General features: G+C 36.3%; 1 protein-coding gene across 1 annotated transcript in view; it reads right to left on the minus strand.

Annotated features, from left to right (window-relative positions):
* Positions 1 to 18,600, minus strand: part of LOC145676886 (uncharacterized) — a 35,719-nt gene extending 17,119 nt beyond the window's left edge. Inside the window, exons 1-2 of the mRNA XM_081747670.1 lie at positions 17,181 to 18,600; positions 2,810 to 3,104 (exon numbers count right to left, since the gene is read on the minus strand). Coding sequence (XP_081603796.1) covers positions 2,810 to 3,104; positions 17,181 to 18,588 — 1,703 coding nt within the window. The 5' untranslated portion in view covers positions 18,589 to 18,600. The remainder of the gene's footprint in view (positions 1 to 2,809; positions 3,105 to 17,180) is intronic.
* Between the last annotated feature and the right edge of the window lie 5,352 nt (positions 18,601 to 23,952).

The raw sequence follows: 23,952 nt of genomic DNA on the forward strand, positions 1-23,952 counted from the left end.
CCACTAGTCAATATTATTGTGACATTGTGATCCTTCTTTATGTGTGTCTTTCCAGAGATGCAGTTGGGCCGCAACTTCTTTATGAATAATAATGCGCAACAGCATTGGACAGCGCAGGTAATGGAGCTCTTGGAACAAGAGGATATTCGGTGAATAGATTAGCCTGCCCGTTTCCCTGACTTGAATCGCACCAACGACCATACGCTAACGGAATAATGAAACTCTATACCACAACTCATTATAATCTTGTGAGCACCATGAAAGCACGTTGCATAGCATGCATCGCTATGCACGGTAATCACACATCTTTTAAAGAATGATTTTACTCCTGTAATGTCAGAGGGGGGAATCTTGAGTCACAGTGCTTTCAGTGTAAGTTGTTGCCCCTTTATAAAAGTGCCATTTTTGTTCTTCTACTCACATGTTTCTTCCTGTTTTCCGCTGTATCATACAATATGGTTCAAGTTTCACAAATGTATACCACTTTGAATTGATACAAATGCGAAACTTACTTTCTTCTTCAAGGTTCTTCGACAGGTTCAAGTTTCGCGTTCCAGTATATTTCAAATTAAAGTAGTTTGAACACCCTCCAAACCTGTCGTTTAGAATATTCTTTTTTTTTTTTTTTTATGCTAAAGTTATATCATCGCCAACCGCAAAAACAGGCAATCATAGTTAGGCAAAAGTGAAATAAAATAATAATCAACACACAAACAACAATACAATAACATGAGAAATAGGAGTATAATAAAGGAGAGCCATCGTGAGGTAATGCGCTAACCACTAGACCAGCGATCAGGGTATCTCGATAGGTTTTTCAATAGTGCATTACTGCAGATAGTTAAAATAAAACACGTTTTTTAATAATTTTGTTACCCTCTCAATGACTGAAAATAAAACTAATAAATGTAGATAAATAATTACCCTGAAAATGCATTTACAAACAGAATGCAATTGTCAGTCTTGCCGTGACGCATACTCACGAACTGATACCGTGGAACAGTACAGCTCAAGATGTACAGGGATAGAATAATGAAACTTCTAAGAACAGTGTTTTATACCTAGTTATATCATAAATACCGTCACAAGTTTGAATGTGAATAACACAGAGAGTGTTAACACCAAGGCAATTTATTTTGGTCATGTTTTACATTGATATGTTGTACACCTGACGCAGGGATCATTTTTCGAAATGTCCCCTCCCCCCCCCCCCCCCCCTTGGCCTTGATGCAGGAACGAAGTCTGTCCGGCGACTGGTCAATGGCATTACGCACCACATCCATGGGAAAATTGTTCACTGCTCGGGTCAAGGATTGTTTCAGACTGTCGACAGATGGATGTCGTTCATGGCAGACCTTTGCCTGAAGGACTGCCCAAAGTTTGTAGTCCAACGGGTTAAGGCCCGGGCTGCAAGAAGGCCAATCAGCGGTAGAAATGAAGTTGGGGACGTTCCGTGCCAGCCAATCCTGGGTTGTTTTCGCTTTGTGACCTGGAGCGGAATCCTGCCGGAAGGTCCACCTTTCTCGAGGGAACATGGTAGCAGACAGTGACTCACTATAGGTGTTAGTACTGTGTCCTGGTACACCTTGGCAGATGTTTTAACACCTTGTTCGCAAAAATGCAGCTGGGTTGTGCCTGAGTAGCTCACACCCCACCAAACCATCACTGAGGCAGGATGATGTGCCCTCTAAACTCTTGGAGCTGCCTCAGCAGCTGTAGTAGATGACATGGCATACACACGGTCATTTTCGGCGTTGTAGGCCTGCTCAATTGTGAACACCTTTTCGTCAGTGAACAGAATCTTTCTGTGCAGATTGCTCACGTAACGCCGCAAGTTTCTTTGATTTAAGGACCCTCTGCGACATTAATGTTTGGGTCAGAAAGTGACCAGTCTGCCTCTTATACGCTCGTAGATGTAGGTCACGAGGTATGGAATTTCTGCTGATGTTCATCCCAGCAGCCATCATACTTGGTGTTCGAACAGGATTTCTTCGAATTCTTGCTGCGACTACTTTCTGGACCTGTGGGGTTTGTACCGTTCGTGGTCTGCCACTCCTTGCGCGATCAGCTGCCGTTCCAGTCTTGGTGTATCACTGTATGGCGCGATACACGGATCTCTTGCTGATGCGTAGGAGTTTCAGGAGGTTGAAAATCTCACCTGTTGTCTTCCCGACCTTGTATAGTGCAATTACTGCTACACGATTTTCGTAATCGCCCCATTCCATCAGAACAGTACAATATCAACGTATGTCATGAACACTCAAACACACACTACATGCATCTTCCGCTTTATACAGATGGCAGCACTGTGCCACTCCGGATGCCTACAGCGCCACTCCAAACTTTGTGACAGTATTTATGACATAACTAGGTGCATATCCTTAAACAAGATTTAACTTTTTGTAAAAATGAACAGTACAGAGGTATGTATTTATTCGTTTCAATTAGCCTGAAAAAGATTACTTCAAAGATTATTTTATATACGATCAGGATGGGACTGAGCCCTGATCGGAAACATCGGTTAAATGAAAATCACAATTTCATAGCTCCTATATTATACAATATCTCTATAATGGTTAAAAAAAAAGTGTTTTCTATCTGCAGTGATGCACTATTGAAACACCAATCGAGAAACCCTGATTACTGGTCCAGTGGCTACCGCATTTATCTTTACATAATGTTCGTGTTCAATATATAATGGGAGAGCATCGAACAGAAATGTTCTGTATGATGTACCGCTTCAACTTACGTCGCGGTGGCTCTCCTTTGTGATACTCCTATTTCTTATGTTATAATTACAGCTACTTACCTCTTTTGTTTAGAGAAAATGTCCATCGATATTCCAGCTATATGAATATGAGGTACATTAAATTCACATTTCACAAGTCCACATTGATACTTTGGAGCAAGATATTTTAAAGCACTATACACATTCCGCAAATATTCTCTCTGCTGTAATTGAGCACCGATTTGTGGTTTAGGTAGATTATTGTCCAAGTAAGATTTCCATTTTTTGTGAGTATGTGTCATTAAATGTGGCGCTTCAACAGCCATACATGTCAGAATAAGTCCAAGACGCGATAATGGCCGAACTCTGTTGTTATCTGCAAGTAACGAAAATAGGTTATATGAATTACCTGGACAGTTGATACGTAAACACGAAACGTGTCCAACAACATTGTACATTTTCTTGGTTACTGTAATCAATGTTAAAGGATAGACCAAACAACTAGGTAGTCAAGGAATCTACAGGAATTAAAACCAAATGTAAAGTGACATGATTACTTTCGGGAAGCACAACACCTAACATCTTGAATCAACATTCTTTATCTTATTGAATCACTGTTCGTTCAGATTATTGAATATTCAAATCGATGAACCTTCTTGCCTGTAGCTTCGATGAAGATAATCCATAAATCCGATGTTACAAGTAAGCTATTTCATTTTATAATACCCCTCATGAAAATTTTTGAGAAAACAGGCAATGTACAGTGCTTGTTCTCGCATGTTTTGCTCATGTGCTACAGGTGTTACGTGTAAAGTAAATGGTTTGGAACAGAAACAGGCACTTATCCGGGAAATAACACCTGTTTTTAAATGTAATAATTCTTGTCCTGACATGAAATCACATGTGTGCACTGCACATTGACTGATCAGTACCTGTGCGACGCGCATGTACATGGAATGTTCAGAAGAAAATGTTGCTGGCTGCAGACATGTGCAGATCAGCGAATGTAAGTTCATGTGTAGCACGTGGTATTTAGTGAAAACGTGTCTACGTATGTAATGGTACCAACACATACACTGTACTCCACCGATATTGTAAACATGTACATTTGCGTTCCAGGCCAGCCGGTATTTTAAATGTTGAACGAAAATTTTCTGCACATTACATATAATGTGTTCCGTTTTTTAACGTGATTTTCAGCTATGCTGAATTTCAAAAGAAATCTGCTGTGAACATGAGCTGTTTTTTCCCTGTATTGCCGAATGTTCATGCAGGTTCCAGAGAATTGTTCATCTAGCAGGAGTTTGTCGTTTACATGTCTGGTACATGGTATGTTTTTAATACGGAAAATAGGATTTCCAGGTGGTTTGTTTTAGCAGAAAAGGGTTGTATAAACATAAACTGTACATGGTATGTAGTGACAGCATGTATTTGCAGGTTACAGAGAAACAGTACACTGTCTGAAATATAAAAGAAACATGCCCGGTAGACAGATTTAAATCCGGGAAAAGGCCATTTTCAGATGGGTTTCTCATAAAAAAAAAAAAAAAAAAAAAAAAAAAAGCTGTTTTGTTGTTAGGTGTATGTTGCTTGTATCAACATCATGTACATGCAGTGTCCAGCTACATGTTGCTTTTGAATGAATTCTTGAATTTTCAGCAAAACAGACTAATCTCGACAATATTGGAAGGCTCACTGTGTGGGTAGAAATTTGCAGGTGCGAATTTATATTTTCCTGGACCAGCAGCAGATACTGGTATGTTTAGAAACACTGTGTTGCTGGAAATTCAGTCTTGATTCTTATTCCTTCAGCAAAATTTCGAACTCAAGTTTCATTCAACACTGTACACATTTTATAATTACTACAAAATGGAAAATAGCTAGTAGGTCTAAAGACCAGGGACAGGTTAAAAAACCGAAAATTGTGCTCTATAGTGTAGATGCCCGCTAGTTTGAAATAATGGCTGCCATCTTGAAATTGGGACCTGTGCATTCAGTATTAACTAATCGAAAAATGTAGTGTTCGTATCGTCTGAACTGCCTATTTCCAGTTCCCCTTTCACTGCATGTTTGTGATCCGTGTACATTGCATGTTCAGTGCTCTCGAACAATACTAGAAAAGCACCGGTCTTCTTCCTTTTACATGCAATGTTCAGCGGATGATCAGCTGCTGTTGAAGAGAAAACACGTTAAGAACAGTTGCAAAACATGCAGTCCACAGATGTTCCGTTCGGTTATAGGTACAAAACATGTGTTTTCCAGGTACAAACCAGGTGTTCACTTCTTCCTTGTTTACCTGTGTTTTTCCGTTTCCAGGGACTGAACACGCAATGTTTTTAAAAAACATGAGCACATGATCAGGCGTAAAACAGTGTTCCAATTTCAAGGGTTTTCCAGGCACATGTTGTACATGCGCATGTACGGTACGTGTTTTTTTCTGCTGGGACACCTTTCTTAGAGCTTTTAACATATTAGTATTCTTATTAGATTTAAAAAAAAAAATGGGAAGAACAATTAAAATTAATTCAAAATTTAGGCCAATATAAAGGATATTCAAAATAAAGCTTAGAAAAATGGAAATACCAAGTTTTACAAATTTATCAAAAACAAAACTCAGACGTAGTCTAAGATTTAGTTTAAAAAAAAAAAAATGCAAAGTGGATCTCACTCTCTTGGTGGTTCAAACTGCCACATAACTTGCGTAAATTGGTAATAAAATATGGTTTCAATGTAGACTCAAACTTCCTGAAAAATAATAATAATTTTTATATATATACAGTGAAACCTGTCAACTTGGCCACCTCTCTAAGTTGGCCACCTGCTTATCTTGGCCTAGTTCGTCTTGAACCTGCATTTTCCCATAAGACATTCGTTACTTACTACTCTATAAGTTGGCCACCTGTCTATCTTGGAAGTTGGCCACACTGAAACAATATTTATCCTATGATGATAATGATAAATTTACCTGTGTATCTTGGCCAAGCAAAATACCGTTTTGTTATTTTTCTTAACTCTTTCGTATTCCCATATGAGAGACAGATATTCTGTAGTTGTGACTGGAGAAAAGAAGCAAGGATTCGCGCGATTTGCTCTTGGAGGTCAATGGCCAGAAAACTACTCTGTTAAAGGGGTGGTAAAGGAAGATGTGAATAAGAAAAATCACGTACAGGAATTCAGGAAGTGGTTGTACGTATTTGTTTACCCTGTCTGTTTTGGTAAAACCATTAGCTATATCAGCTCCTCTCATCAGTGGGGAGCTTTAGTAATTCCAGAAAATTCTCAAGATTAAAACTAACTATCTCAATTGTCAACTATTGGCACCTGTCGGCTTGTCAAAAGATAGCGGAGTTTTTGATATATGAATTCCCTCAAGATTTTCTCAAATCATCTTTTGCTCCGAGGAAAACACTTCTAGCTCATCAACAATATCTGCCAAAAAGAATAAAACAAATACGTCTAGAATGAACCACCATTCAGTAACTACTGAAAAGAAGTCATATAAATTCCATATGAATTTCTCAATTTATAACTTAGCTTTTCTTGTTTTCAATCTGAATAGTTCAGTGTGCTATAATATCAATTTCAATAAACTGCGTACATATGTTTCTATTTTATGGCTGTTTGTGTTATTGTGTTTTCAATCCGAATAATCCAATGTACCAGACTAGTTTTCAGGAAGAGAAAGGTATGCACACATATTAAAAATACTATAGTAATATTTTCTAGTGCTGTATATTTTTATGATTACTCTATATACGTTATTCATAAGTAGTTGTCGTGCCACTGCTTATTAAAATTTTACAATCAAGTAATACTAGAAATCCTATTCTAAAAATACACCAATCACACTTGTTTTCTGTAAGTTGGCCACCTGTCTAAGTTGGACACTTTTTTATGGAACCGATGGTGGCCAACATAGACAGGTTTCACTGTATAATAAAAATTTACTATGTGGAAACGCTTAGAGCTCTTAATTCATACTTGGCAACATGCACTTGTAAACAAACTTACATCTGAATGATAAAAAGAAATGTGGCTACGAGAATTAAAGAACATAGAGACTGGAAGGATCAGGTTTCAGGTTGGAGTGGGCAGATCTTGCGGTTTCAGTTCTTTCTGTATATTTGGCTACCTCTAAGTGCACCATTGATAAGATACTATTGCTCCATAAAACATCTCAAAAACAGAAAATTCAACGTATTCCTACTTAATTAGAAAGAAGGAACCGAAATTAAATGTAGACCAGAGATTCCTCGACAAGAGTTAGAATTCTACCATCAACCTAAGAAAAAACACAAATTGTGTTCAATAATGTAAGTTTAAAAAGTGCACAAAACAATTTTCATACTGAAGCAACCCACAATACCAATTTTTCATAAATAACTGGGAACTATGAATCAAAAGCTGAATGTATAATTCATTGTTATTCTTAGTAAGACCGAAAATGTACATAATTCATTAACGAAGTTCTAGAAGCCTTGTAGCTATTTTTAGGAGTTTATCCATTGAAATATTGATCAGGAACAGACCAAATAGCCAGTATATGATTCACTTCTCGATTTAATTCTTCATAAGGTCTAATCCCTCGAGCAAGCTTGCTGTTCCTAACGCATGTGAAATATTAAGAGAGGTTGTGCAAGGTACGTGAAAAGATTTTGTTTCTATTATTACTTCATTTTAACTGCAGCATGCATCAATTGAAGAGTTTGATGTAATAAGAACGTAAGCGAGTTTACGCCCTTTTTGCATCAAACGCATTTGTGGCTTTTGCCATGCTTGTTTAGCCTCCTGGTAACATTTCAATTCAAAATCGGAATAAAATGTTGCATATTACATTGTTTTATATAAGCAAAGAACACTACTTAAATTTTCCCCAGAAGGTTGAGGAAAGAAAAGTAGACTTCGGTTCATTGGTACGACAACGAAAACTCCACGAAGAACTGATATTAGGCATGGCCTAATTAACTCAGATCTTAACCGAATTCACAAATGAAATAGACATATTAATGAACGAGAAGTTTACTGCAAATTTGAATTTATTTTATTTTTTTTAATGCTTTGTAAGTTTATACTCGAACTGAAATCTAGCTTTAGCCAGTATTTTCATCAACTTGAGCGGGACGTTCAAGGCTTATTTCGACACTCATCAACAAGCAATGCGCTGAGCAGCATTAGAGGAAGTTTGTGTTAATGATGCATTTTGATGAAATTTGAACACGTAAAGAATAGAAACTAATTCCTTCAGCTAACATTTATAAAGATACAGTTAGTTAACTGCAACTCAACAAAAAGGTTATATAAATTCCGTCAAGATACGACACTGTGAACTTTCCAAAAATTAGCCCTTATATTCCGAACATTGACTGAACAATATCAATTATATAGAGTAAAACATCTTGAAGATGATCAAATACAATTTAAACGAAAATAAGGGTGATCTTCTTGAAGTAGATTCAACGATTCTCCGAGGGTGTAAGGGGAGGATTACGAATCAGGGTGTAAAATAAATAAAGTGGAGAACACGTAAATTATACGACTAATTATGCTTTCTGACATTTTTTTTCAGAAATGAGAAAAATATCCAGTCCTTCTTTCAGAAAATAATAATAATAATAATGCCAAGCTTAGACACTACTGCACTGTCATCCGGCTAGTGACTCTGTATGCAGCAGAACGCTTTATAATGAACAAGGAAAGTTGTGATCGAGAAACTGGAGAAAGGAAAATTTTACGAGAAACCTTTGAATCAGGCATCAACAGGGTAAATTTAAAAGACGGCAAAACTATGAGTTAAGTGCAAAAGATAACTGATTTGATGCGGAAAATGAGGACTGCTTTTTATGGGCATGTGTCTCGAATGAGCACATCGAGGCTGACCAGCGGATTTTCTCGTTCTAAAAAAAGAACCTGATTCAACGAAGTACAAAAATACCCAAGAGTTTGGAATCATACGGAAAGATCCAAGAGCAGGAACGCTTAAAGAAAAAACTCCAAAAACACCAAAGCTTCCAACCGAACCAGGACTGAAAACGGTAAAGACATGGACTGAAGAGAGGAAGAAGCAACACAGAACAAGAATGAAGAATACTGGGCAAAAGTCTGGAATAGTTGCAATAACGTCGTCCTTAGTTGGTCGAAATGAAGAAATACTATTAATAAACTTCTAAACATGGTTGTTCATCAAATTATCCGTTATTTTGAGAGTTCAACTGCAACACTTAAATATTTTTGTGTCACTTCTGGAGCTTACAATCACTTCCTCATTATCTCAGACCATTAACATCACCTAGGGGACGTTAAGTGAAGATTTTCCCTGGTGCACTTCCGATAATCATAAAAAGTGAAACTGCGCATAAAAAAAATGTATGTTTATATATGACATAGTGTAAGTTGTAGTAATAAATCTATAATTGTTTATTTTGGGGCGGAAGAAGAGGCGCGGTGGCTCAGATACAGTGCCTACCTTTAATACACTGGTCCTTAGTTCCCTTCCATGCCGTAAGTGGCTCACGTAGCGTAATCGCTGTGATCTCGCCTTTGATGCGAGCGGTCCCAGGTTCGATTCTTGATAAGGACACTCGGTCGAAAACGTGTAAGCTTTTTCACGCCTGGGGTCCTGAGTGAATTTTTCCTTATTCACACCAGGCAAATGCCAGGATGGTAACTTACCATAATGGTCCCAGGCTGTTTCCTTCCTTCCCCATTTATTTTTTCTTTCCGCTATTCCCCAGGACAGTGTGATCACCGAGAGACATCATCCCTCATACGCGACGACGGTCATTGATGTCGAAAGCCCAGAAATCGAATTCCTAATCCTAATCCTTTCCAAGCCATGAGAATTTGTGGTGGACAACATCGTGTCCTTGGGCTCTCTCGTCTCCTCTCACATTTTTCTTTTCCATTCCGCCATTTCTTTCACAATCATTCACTTTTATTGATTATCAATCCCTTCTAGCCTACAGGGAATAATCGTTGGACGTAAAACTGAAAAGATTATTGTATATATAGAAAGATAAAAATAAAGCTACGTGTATAAAGCAATTATCAGGTACATATCCTTGAAAGGCAACCCATGTCAACAAATTTTCTAGGTGATGATAATAATATATGTGAACAAGGACTAGCATTAGTAATTCAAGGGTGAACTCACGTTAGAAACGGTTCCTATTCGCAGTCGACTACAAGAGACTGGTTGTAATACCTTCAGGAATATGTACGCAGTCATATAGTGATTACCAAATAATAATCCGAAAATTAGCTGAAATAGTTAAGATTAGTGTAGGGTATGTAGGAGAAAAAAAATCATCCAGGTGAATCTGCATTTGCCCCTAGCTTCTATAGATTATAGAAGCCGCCGTGATTTCTTTATATATATATATATATATATATATAAGAAATCACGGCGAAAAATGTAGGAGGTTTCGTGAAGTTGTGATAAAGGAACATTTCAATTATCCAATAGGTAGAAATAAAAAAATCACATGAAAATTACACCAATTGTTATATGAACATACATTCTACCCTAAATATAAGCAAATGGGTAATTATCTCGTTGCAAAATTTTATACGAGTTTCTTAGCGTTTTTGTACGTAGGTCACCAGTACTAAGCAACGACCATAAGGAAAGTGTAAAAAAGATCTGCATCAAAAAATCAGTGTTTGTAAGTATATGTCTCCAAGATGTAAATAATTTCATCACTTGTAAGATCTCATCATTTCTGTTATTTTTTTTTTTCCAAATAATATATACAACTTGTAAAAATCTGTACAAAATTTATTAAAAATTCACAAACCACATGACACAAAGAGTTGGTTTGTTCAGTATCAAAATACACAATTGCACACAGAACTTAGTGCATTTAAGGAAATATATATAACAGTAAAATTATCAGTTATACTTTTATTTTCTTCAGTGCCTGAATATGTTAATTTGCTATCTTCCGTTTCTGTTTGTTCTGCTCATCTTGAATTTTGTGTAGTTTATTCATCTTCAAGGACGCGGTTTGGATCATTCCCTGGGCAACACTAACGTCAGCCATGTCCTTTTTTGATAGCGCAGAAGATAATCTTGTCTGAACATCTTTCATCAGTCTAGTAGCTACTTCCACTTCTTTCTGTATTGTTTCGTCCATTTCATTTAATTTCTTCAGAAACGATTCACTCCTTGAAACTTCCTTTGATATACCTTCTTGATTCGCATTTCTTAACACACTTTCTTCTCTGGAAATCTTTGCCACTGCGGTCTCTTTGGATCTGCACTCTTCTAAATAATCTTTCTACTTTCTCCAGGAGTTCTGCATAACATCTATTAATTGCTTTGTAACAGGTAGGATTTCAACTTTACCTCCATACATTCTAATGCTCTCCTTTCCAGTTCTCAGAGCCTTTATACTCTTTGTGTGGAAGATGGAATCGATCCCTTCCTAAAATGTGTTTGTTTTTTGAGAAACCACGTTCCACATCAGTACTACCATAAAATGATGTCAGGCAACCTTTGAAAACTTTAGACAACATTAGATATTTAATTGTTCCACATGAATTTATTATATCACATACTCTTGCCCACTGTTGATCCACAGGCAAGTATCTGACATCATCACACTGTTTTTTTTTTCTTTCTTTCTTTCTTCATAAACCAAGAATCTTTAATAAGTGGCTCCAGAGAATAGAATTTCTACTCGTCCATGAAGACATCAATGTTCTTACAACCTCGAAATGCCTGCTTCATTTCTTTTACCAAATTCCGTGCAAGTGATAAACAAGTAATCTCCTTTCTAAATAGTCGATGCAGACACTGCAGGTACTTCAACAATGGTTTCGATATTGGTAATTTCTTAAGCAGTTTTGAAACCATACAAATGTAGAATCGCTTCACATCTTCCCTGAATTCCCTCTTTTGTAGCTCTGAGCAGTTAGCTATTACAGTTTGCGCTTTCACTCTTACGCAGATGGTATTCACAATTCTTAAAAGGAATTGCAGATAAATGAGTACCCTCCTTCTTTCCCAATACATCTGGCTTATTTCCTTATGTTATTTTCACAAGTGGAAGTAGCAATGCTACAAAAATAGCAGGTTTCGTATAGAAGATAGGAGGTTTCGTATAGAAGTTTATAGGAAGAGACGCAAATATACAGGAAAAATAGAACCATTGGAAAGCCTGATCATATCAATTCCTCTACAGTCATGAATTCAAATATCAGATATACAAAGAGTTTAGACAGATATCAGATATACAAAGAGTTTAGATAGATCCTAGTTTTTATTATTATTATTATTATTATTCCACCTCTATCCTTCAATAAAGTTATAACCTGAAGTTTGACCATCTTCTCAAATAATGATTACTAAATACAGTGACGGCTTTTGTCCCAACTTGCTGAGTTTACCAAACATATATCTGCAGCTGCACTGAACGATGAAAGTATGTGGCTCGGGGTAAAACAGCTTTTTTATTTTTTTTAAATTATTTTATTTATTATTTATTTATTTTAATTTTATTTTATTTATTTATTTTTTTGTAAAAAGCTGGCGGTCGAGAGAAGATAGAAAGTCGGTACAAATGTGAATTTAATTCTATTTCATTAAAAATTAGTTGTGACAACAAGAGGTGGTTTAAACAGGGAACTTGCAAAAGGCAATACTTCTTTGTATTTACAAGTAAATAAATTAAATGAACTTTATCTTCCCTCATGAAAATTTTTGAGAAAACAGGCAATGTACAGTGCCTGTTTTCGCATGTTTTGCTCATGTGCTACAGGTGTTACGTGTAAAGTAAATGGTTTGGAACAGAAACAGGCACTTATCCGGGAAATAACACCGGTTTTTGAATGTAATAATTCTTGACCTGACATGAAAGCACATGTGTGCACTGCACATTGACTGATCAGTACCTGTGCGACGCGCATGTACATGCAATGTTCAGAAGAAAATGTTGCGGGCTGAAGACATGTGCAGATCAGCGAATGTAAGTTCATGTGTAGCACGTGGTATTTACTGAAAACGTGTCTGCGTATGTAATGGTACCAACACATACACTGTACTCCACCGATATTGTAAACATGTACATTTGCGTTCCAGGCCGGCCGGTATTTTAAATGTTGAACGAAAATTTTCTGCACATTACATATAATGTGTTCCGTTTTTTAACGTGATTTTCAGCTATGCTGAATTTCAAAAGAAATCTGCTGTGAACATGAGCTGTTTTTTCCCTGTATTGCCGAATGTTCATGCAGGTTCCAGAGAATTGTTCATCTAGCAGGAGTTTGTCGTTTACATGTCTGGTACATGGAATGTTTTTAATACGGAAAATAGGATTTCCAGGTGGTTTGTTTTAGCAGAAAAGGGTTGTATAAACATGAACTGTACATGGTATGTAGTGACAGCATGTATTTGCAGGTTACAGAGAAACAGTACACTGTCTGAAATATAAAAGAAACATGCCCGGTAGAGAGATTTAAATCCGAGAAAAGGCCATTTTCAGATGGGTTTCTCATTAAAAAAAAAAAAAAAAAAAAGGAAGCTGTTTTGTTGTTAGGTGTATGTTGCTTGTATCAACATCATGTACATGCAGTGTCCAGCTACATGTTGCTTTCGAATGAATTCTTGAATTTCCAGCAAAACAGACTTATCTCGACAATATTGAAAGTCTCACTATGTGGGTAGAAATTTGCAGGTGCGAATTTATATTTTCCTGGACCAGCAGCAGATACTGGTGTGTTTAGAAACACTGTGTTGCTGGAAATTCAGTCTTGATTCTTATTCCTTCAGCAAAATTTCGAACTCAAGTTTCATTCAACAGTGTACACATTTTATAATTACCACAAAATGGAAAATAGCTAGTAGGTCTAAAGACCAGGGACAGGTTAAAAAACCGAAAATTGTGCCCTATAGTGTAGATGCCCGCTAGCTTGAAATAATGGCTGCCATCTTGAAATTGGGACCTGTGCGTTCAGAGTTAACTGATCGAAAAATGTAGTGTTCGTATCGTATGAACCGCCTATTTCCTGTTCCCCTTTCACTGCATGTTTGCGATCCCTGTACATTGCATGTTCAGTGCTCTCGAACAATACTAGAACAGCACTGGTCTTCTTCCTTTTACATGCAATGTTCAGCGGATGATCAGCTGCTGTTGAAGAGAAAACACGTTAAGAACAGTTGCAAAACATGCAGTCCACAGATGTTCCGTTCGGTTATAGGTACAAAACATGTGTTTTCCAGGTACAAAGCAGGTGTTCACTTCTTCCTTGTTTACCTGTGTTTTTCCGTTTCCAGGGACTGAACACGCAATGTTTTTAAATAACATGAGCACATGATCAGGCGTAAAACAGTGTTCCAATTTCAAGGGTTTTCCAGGCGCATGTTGTACATGCGCATGTACGGTACGTGTTTTTTTCTGCTGGGTTGATAATAAAACGTGAATGCTATACCCTGGCCGGTGAATGATAATTTCTGACAGCTCAGCTCGCGAGGACAACTGAGGAGTGCGGTGTTGCCATGTGCTTCTCGTGCAAGGGGAGAATCGTCTGCTTCCTCGTTGAGGGCGGCCGAACTATGCGGGCGGCGGGATTTTTAACATTCCGTACTAATTGTTAATGAAAAACACAATATATTGTATAATATTAATTATGTATTAGTCTCTCATATACGATAACAGGAATACGATAGAGTTGAAATCTACAGTGTATGTAAAAAAAGAAAATAAATTTTAGTGTAAAAAACCCTACAGCGAACATTGAATATAATATACACCAATGTAGCACTTTTTTTTTATACATAATGAAAAAATGTTCCTACATACCTTCTACTGTCACTGCTCCTCTAGAAGGAAAACACCACAATCTTCGAATAATTCATTCTCGCCCGAGGGAACACTTTGCTCTTCATATGTCTCAGCCTCAGAATCACTATCGCTGTCACTATCTCCAACGTTTATTATAAGTCTGCCTACTCTTTCTTGCAAAATACCTTCCGATTCCCACGCTCTTTTTATATCACCCCATGTATGATCAATTACTTTTCGCCACTGTTCGGGTGAAACTTTTTCTATAGCTTCTTCTACGAGGTTTTGCACAGATGTTAACGTGAACAATTTGTTGTTTTCTGCTACAAAGTCCTTCACTTGGCCCCAAATCATTTCAATAGCATTAAAATGACAATGATAATACGGAGGAATCCTAATTACTTTGTGCCCATTATCCTTAGCTATTTTGTCTATTGTGTATTGTACCTACCTGTGTTTATGAAGCTTTACTATTTGAATAAATTCGATTTTTGTCATTGACATGTTGAAATCTGGAATATTATTCTTTTGTAACCAATCTAAAATTTCTGCTTTATTGTTGCTGAGTGTAGGGGCTTTGCATAGTTGTACTGAATGATAGGATGCATTGTCCATCAAAATGACAGAGTTGGGTTTTATGTTTGGAAAGAGTGAATTGACAAACCAATCATAAAATTTTTCCCCTGTCATCTCTTCATGATAGTCATTAGTTTTGACTGAAACAGCAGTAAGGCATTCGGTATGAAACCCTCATATGAACTTGCATGTAACAGAATGAGACGACTGCCCTTTCCAAGAGGTGTTTTTGTTGTGCCTGCATTGGTATCATCCATCCACCCCTGCGACCTACTATGATTTGCATTAACCCATGTTTCATCTATCCACACGATGTTTTCTCGATGCTCTTGTAAAATATCCCGCAAAAACTGGCATCTTTTGGCAAAAACATCTGTTCTTTCCAACAAAACTTCTCGCCCTGAATACTTCTTCCACTTGAACCCAAGACCTTTCAACACCAACGATAGTTTTACTCCGATCGAACAAACCACTATCCTTAAGTGAAACAAGTAGTTTTCTCCGGGTGGGAAATTCTTTTCGCTGATAGCAATCATAAAGATGCCGCCGGATCGCATCTTTTTGAAATGCACCCAGATTTGTCACTCTTGACGGTCTTTTTTTATTTTTCCCCGGAGTTCTTCACATCCCTGAAGGCTCATTCAAATTTTCTGGGCACTTTTCTTTAGTGATCCTTGTCACTGTGGCTGTTCCGATATGCACAGCTGCAGACACTCTCTGGACAACCTTAGAAACTGGAAGTAATGGTCCTCCATTTTCCCTTTCTGCCTCAAAATATTCCCACAAATTATACACAAGTCCCCGAGATTGACCATTAAAACAACACGTTTTTCCTTTCTGCTTGCACTTGTCATTTTCTCTCAAGGTCCACGTTTATACGAATCAAAAACAAAAATTAACTCACCCACACAATATTCACACAACACGCCAAAGCGAAGTTCTAAATAAAAGATAACCAAAGGGACTTGACTGAACGGACGACAAAAGGGAGGGAGGGGGTGAGTGAAAGTTTGGCAATGTGCGGTGGTTACCATGGAGACGCGGATAGGTTCTGAGCCTAGGGTTGGTTGACCTACTGTCTTCTGCTTGCTCGTCGTGACCTTGTGCAGATCTGTCAGAAATCATCATTCACCGGCCAGGGTATAGTGCTGTATCAAATGCTTAAGTATATATTCAATTATTCCCTTAAAGCATAAATAAAACATGTGTTTTACACAATTATATTGTAATAGGTTACTTTAAAAAATCGTTCAATAAATAAGGAAATAAAAAAAATGTGCAGGTTAGGTTCAAAGACATCACTAGTAATGGTTCAAAAATTATCGTTCAATTTCAGCCGCTGACTGGCAAAACTGCAGGAAAAACAACCTAGACCTACAGGGAATTCGTAAGGAGCTGAGGTTATTTCTCGAATTTTGTGAGCAGAAGTGTACAAGTGAAATTAAAGTGAAGCTAGCGCACACATACCTATATATATACAATACATGCACACCGTTATAGAATACTGGTACGAGTTTATAAAGCACCAGGAACTACCAAACTTCCCAACTTCAGCAAATTCTAGAACAAAATTCACAAAAACTTAAAACTAAACATTATATTGGAATTCTTGTAACAGAAGCAAGTGAAATAATGCATGAGAGTTTATTCACTTGAAGGAAGCAAGCTCCCCTAACACTATTACTCTATGTTATAGTCTACTCCCTGATACAAAAACATTCTGACGTAGCGAATTGAACAGAATCGTACCAAAAAAAAAAAAAAAAAAAGTCAGTAAAAAGTATGAATATGTCTGTAATACCATCTTTTTAGCAGGAGAAAACGATGTGTTCGTACTATCGTGCTATATGATCATTCGTTATTCAGAGGTGTCCGTTCAGGGGCGTTTCACTGTAGCAGAATTAAGAATTTAGTTTTACCTCTAAATTTATCAAATTTTGGTGTTCTTAAACTTATCCTTCACCTTAAAATGTTCTGAATCATTACTGTAATATATTAAAGCATTTTAAGATACCATTTGAGAAATATCTTTTTATACTAAGTTCTTTTTAAAACAATTCATTTCTTGCGTTAAAATAATAAATAATAATGCTCACCTTTGAGTTTCTGAATATCCCCATCTGCTATATATTTCACGTAAAGTTCTTCTGCTTGAAATCCAGATATCATACACAATGATAACAAACATGATATAAGCATATCGAAATTACTTCTGTATTTGCCAACTTTAAGTTGGCTTTTAATCTGAGAAACCAGAATATCGTTTACTACATTACAGTCCAATTCCACACAAAAATTACTAATTGCCCACAAAAGTATAGCTATATCCTTTGGTCTGATATAAATCGCAGTTCTTGTATCAGTCAAACTACTTATACAATCTTCAATCAATAAATCCACTACAGGAACATCGTGCTTTGCGAATTGCCCATTCGTAAAGAAAAGCAGAAGGTGAACCTTGGCTGTAAAGTCTAAATTTGATATAGTTCTACTATTTTGTAGATGTGTCGACAATATTTGAAACAAATCAGCATTTACATACTGTGCCTGCCGTAAGCTTTTAACTAAAGGTATGAGTAATTCCGGTTCTTTGAGCAAATCTGCTATACGTTTATGCACACCTTCAGCCAAAATATTAACTAATCTATAAGACAAAATTTTAGTTCCTGTTTTGTAAGTTGCACTAGCCAAAATACATAATTCCTCAATGTACCCATTTGTTAGATAATGTATATTGTTATCCAAGATTAGAAGGCATTTAGCTACTACCTCTTTCGCAACCTTTGTTTTCTTCAATAAAGCAACATAGAACATATATTGCAATATTTGTTGAACATTTAGTTTATCTTCTTCTAATGCACGACCTACTTTCTTAATTGCATCCCTATAGAAACGTGTATGAATAACATTATTTTTAGAAACAAATATCCATCCATCCAACAATTTTAGAATGTGTTCTACTGACATTGACGGGAGAAGACTACAACATTGTTTATCTAATTCATTCACAGATATTAAATTTACATTAGCTCTTGTATGTACAGACTGTAATAATTGTTCTGTTAATTTGTTCAATGTTTCATTATTTACATCCTGTTTCTCACTTGAAACATCCACAAGTTGGCTGGAAGTTTTCGTTGTATGTTCTATATTGCGGAATATATTTGCTGGTACAACTTGTAAATCGGAAACAACTCCTGCTTGATATCTAGGGTTATTTCTGAAGAAAGTATGTATTTTCATTTGAAAATTTTCGACTGGGGATATCTTCTTTGCACACATAAACCTAAATTGGCAATAAAATAACCACCGCAGATTACTAAGTCGCCTTTCTGTACGCAATACATTTAATAAACAATTCATTATTTCTCTGTATACATAAAATATATCACAAACATAGCACATCAAAAAGTTAATTGAACACTTTTGTCTTAGTTCTAAGCTTTTGCTTATTATTGTACCAAATACCATCACATTCGATATGAATTGATCTACAACACACATGCGGCACTTCCATGCTCATTTGTTCAAATTTATTTACAAATAGAAGTTTCAGTGCTGCCAACCACTGGAAAAAACATTTTTAGTGTTACATGAATACACTCATTCTTTCTAGCCCTTAGCAAAATTTGCTGATGACAAAGCAATCGTAGTGACGCAAATCGTAATCGAATTATGACACGATGTAGAGGACAGCATTACTCAAGATTAGAGTTTAAGTTTGTTATATTCGATGTCACAAATTGATTTTGTGATATCACTCTAGTGACTCCATTTTTGCATTTTCTAATGTCTGTAATTTTTCAGAGACTCACCACCAAGTTCTAAAGTTATATCTTGCGTTGCACATATATACAAATATACGATACACTACTTCAAGCCTCAATTAACAAAATAAAATACAGTTTTGACGTCATCACAAATACACCATATTATATGCATCTTATTAACTTAATTGCATTTGTTTAATTTAAAGACGACCGCATGCATGTATGTATATAAATAAGTATTAGATGATCACTTACCACATCTTAAGGTGAGATAAAGTAGTTGAGGAGACCCGAAACTTATTTACTCAGACATAGCTTCCATGTTATTCATATCACAATAAATACACAGAACATTAATCAATAATAACCATTAACAGGAATATACAAAATTTCACAAGATTTATCGACCCGTGAACTACATAAATTTAACGACGTTTTCCACTATATTCAGTTCGTCGTTATATAATTAAAATTTTTATCTTACAAATTTTCAATCAACAACTGTATATATATATATATATATATATACTAATAAAATCAATAATTATTTAAAAATTTAAAATTACAGAAACAAATTGAAAATAAAAATGAATATATATATATCCTTTTCTTGTCTTCTAATATGTTGGAATATAAACATCATAAATATATTTACAACAGTCGGAAAAGAACTTAGTTATATTGTAGTATATTACAATAGGCCTAATCAAACTCTCTCCTAACATTATATAGATGCATGTCCTTTCTGGATATAAAGCATCTTTGGAAAATAAACAAATAATGCAATATTCCAAATTCAAGGATCTTATAAAATAGAGGATCTGCCCATATTTATCTTCATTCTATTAAATAATGAAGCCAAAAAAACAACCAAGCATCTTCTCGTTTCCGCCATCTTCTGATTGGCTACTTTCGTTTCCGCCATGTTTGTTGGCTCAAAACATTGCAATCCTATTGGGTGGAGTGGGCAGAGCAGGGGGTGGCGAAACTGTGACTAATGGCTTCAAGATTTTGTTGTAAGGGCAGATCCTCTATTTTCTAAGATCCTTGTCCAAATTCATTTTTGTTCTCTTCACAGAGTTAACTATTTTAGGAGATGAGAAAGACATTATTCATTGAAGTGCTAAATGTCTGTAAGGGAGCGAGGCCAAAATTTGGTCCGTGAGTACACACGGCGTGAGCTGTGATCGAACTAGGGACCCCAACCACCGGAAGTGAACGTTCTACTGAGTCATGGCGCCCCCCATCGTTATTATCTGAATGTATTATGTAAGTCAAATATTAGTATAATACATTGAAAAAAGTGTGTTAGATCATAGATGTGTATGAACTGCTGCTGTAATGTAAATTAAACATAAATAAACATATTAAAAAAGTATCTGAAAAATATTTGCAGATGACTTTAATTGTATAATAGAATTAAATTAAAATTTGAAAGTAATTCCATCATATTATTAGTATACAAACGGGAACAATGTCAAAAAGTGAACCATACGTACACCAGTCGATAGGTCTGAGCTAAACCAAATCATTTAACTGAGTCTAAGTCCTCTGAGTAGTGTTTGGGAAAATTATGGAAAACGAGCTTCTAATGCAAAAATTGAAAACACAAACATTTTTTTTTGTACAAATTGCTACAAATTGATCTATTCGCGAACAGAACTTAATTCTGCACCATAAAATTTTAACAGGCAAAAACAAAGAAGAAAGTAAATAAAGCCTAAAAAATAGATGTTATAAATTCGAATGAACATAAAATGGTAACATTAAATAAAAACATAATGGAATAAATATATTCTTACAGTAGGAATACTTCTTCCAGTTCTCTGCCTTTGGGTATGGTACCCTATATTGAGGCGACATTGCCTCTTCTTCTTTGCATATGCCTCACTTATTCTTTGTATGAGGAAGGTGCTTGCTCTGTCATCGCCAGATAAATGCGTGATTCGTCTGCCTATTTCTTTTATAAAATTAATACCTTCTCTGCCCCATGCACCACTGGATTCAATAGCGATAGTTACAAAATGATATTTCTCCGCAAGATTACTGTATTTTCTCCTTTTTATTCCGTTTCATTTCGGCTGGCTATTTTTCCCGCCTGAATCGAAGAAAAGGGGAGATTGGAAGGAGCGAACGTATCTGAACATGTAAAGTCCCAAATTAGCGCTTTACCTCTCTTCCAAGGTAACAGACTCATTCCATCTGGTCTCTTTCCATCTGTTCTGCTACACCTAATGGGTTCTCTTATTGCAGATATGCCGGCTGAGGCCGACTGAAAAATATACATTTTGATGTCACTGATGACATAGAATTTTTTTGAGGGGGGGGGTAATGAGTGATTTTAATACTTTGATACTTCGTAGACAGCAGTTTAATGGAAGTATCGTTTGGAAGGTTTGTGTCTACAGCAATTCCACCTCGCTCGTGTGAGAGTGGGGAAAGAGACATATTCTCTGCAAGGATTCGTACTAGGTGCATACATTCAAGTTGTGTTGCTTCTGGGTATGATAGAAGAACATCAGAATACCATTTGTTTTATTGTCTTCACAAAGTCAGGAATCTGCTGCTAATACAGACAATGGAGAAGTGTTGCATTTGTATACATTATAAATTACTTCTGATGCTTCATATTTGTGTTTGTATATGCAGCAGAGGCGCCTATGAGGGGTTCATGGTAGAGGTGCGCCATAGTTATTTTAGGGGGAAATGTAAAGTAATGGAGCTTGTGCAAATGATTGTACTGTTGCAAGAGAAAAATGGGGTATTGGGTAATACGTCAGAGTAGTCAGTATCAGGGAAAAATTTACTGCCTACAAAGAGTTTTAAATATTCATTTTAAGACTTTTCATCATACTTGATAAGATCGACAACCCGGACTCCATCTTATTTTTCGGGGGAGGGGGCAATAGATACATCTGAGTTGGCCCCTAGAAAGTACCTTCCTGGTGGCCCTTCGGTACGACCCTGACGTAAAACATTCAAAATAATCAACACAATTGTCTATTGCTTATATAAAAAACACAACCTACATTAGCTTTTAAAAGCACATCCTCTATCACCGAAGAAACAACTCTCATTTAAAACAAAACTAGGCGTGGATCAATAACTTTCTGAATTAAGGTTTGAAATCGGAATATGGTGCGGAGGAAGCTTTCTGGTTCATTTTGCAACATATGTTTATGAACTGAGGTCATATACAGTTCACAGTGATGGAAAACACCTATCACCGCTTGTGCTGCCAAGCAAAAGAACAAAATATTGTCATCCTTTTACAAAAAGCGTGACTGTCTCATGGCTAAAGTTGAAGTGATGTCACCACCCCAATTTTGTTCCCCACTTGCAACAATGGATTTTCATTGTTGACTGATATTCATCCCCTAAAATCTTTACTTTCAAATTTCCATATTTTCCTAGAGCATTTGCATTGAAGGTATATGTATGTATGTCAGCGTATGATATATACTCGAATATCACAAGGACTTCAAGATCCACCTACTCCTTTCATTCTCCTGGTTTTCCTCACTGACACTTTCTCAAGCTATTTCCTTCTCCATTTTAATCAATTGTACCAAATAAAAACCATGTTATGGTTTTAATATTTATATGTTCTTGAGATGTTCTCAAATTACTTGGCAAGTATAGTGTTATCCCTGGATCCCATTCCATAACCGTATATTCGTCAAGGCAAAGTCTGCGATTTATTTTAGGATAGTAGGCAATAGCAATTATAATTAATTTTTGCGTATTTTGCGTCTGATTACGTTACGCAATTTTTGCCAAGGTAAATACAGAATGAGGTTCCCCGATCCGTTTATTACCCACACTTAAATAAAACTCGTAGCGAGAGAGAAATGACCTGATACATCTTTTACAATTTATTATAATAAATATAGAGAAAAAAAAAATATTTGTATTATGATACTGATACACAAGAAAAATTTCTGACACTTGGCAACAGTGGATGTACTAAAAAAACATGAATGTTTGTATCAGCTGATTTGGGAATGGGTGTTGGGATCGTTCAGTGTTTTATGTGTTTTGAGAGAAGAAAATGGAAATGATTACGTAGAAGAGCATTCAATTTCTAAAGAACATTCCACATCTATTTAAAGGTGAGTTAATATTTGTATCCAATTTCATTTATTCTCTATGACATAACAACTTGCTTGCATGTCAAGTACCGCTTCGTGATTCATTTCAGGTACTTCTTCAATATATGTCAAGTGTTTATCAATTTTGCAAATTGTCTTGCTTTATGATTATTTTGTTCGTTGTGTTTTATCATAGTCAATGTATAAAAGATGTGCATTATTTAGTAATCTAAAGATAACTTTGACATAGTGATTTAGGTGACAACATAATGATTTAATTGACAAATGATATGGTAGATGACGGCCCTCTTTTTATGATTATTCTACAAGCATTTTCAAGAACAACACTTTTTCTATCTTTTCTAAAACGCAGATTGAGAATATGGGTGTCATTATATTATGACTATAACAATGTTAGACAAAACCGTCTTTTATATTACCGAAGTCGCTTTGTTAAACCTTTGTAAGTTCGTACATACTCAATGAATAATCCCTAAAAGTATCCTGCTCCTTCGGGAACTGATGCAGCTTCATGTATACTATATCCAACCTGGTTCTTATTGGTGGCTTTTTATATTTTTTAGGTACCGGTATGCTTGTATGAACGGATTTATTTCGTAAATAAATGGGAAGCACTGATAACATGTTCTTACTCAGATTCTCAATTTGACCTAAAATAATTATTATCGGATAATTCTAGATACGGGGCGCGGTGACTCAGTGGTAGAGCGTTCACTTCTGGTGCATAGGGTCCCAGGTTCAAACCCTGTTCCCGCCAAGTGAACTTTGTGGTGGACAAACACTGTGTGCGTGGGTTTTCTCGAGTTCTCCCGTTTCTTCCCTCTTCATTTCACCATTTCATTAATTTCTCATAATCACAGTCTCCTTTGGCCTAACAGGCATAAGCCTGGGACGTGAAACTCAAGGATTTCATTTCAATTCTAAGTACCTGTGATACGATTTCTGTTGCTGCACCAATGCGAGAATTGTCACCCAGAAAATTGATG

The sequence above is a fragment of the Thermobia domestica genome, chromosome 2 (assembly GCF_964235325.1).
Source record: "Thermobia domestica chromosome 2, izTheDome1.hap1.1, whole genome shotgun sequence".
In the NCBI taxonomy this organism is placed as follows: Eukaryota; Metazoa; Arthropoda; class Insecta; order Zygentoma; family Lepismatidae; genus Thermobia; species Thermobia domestica.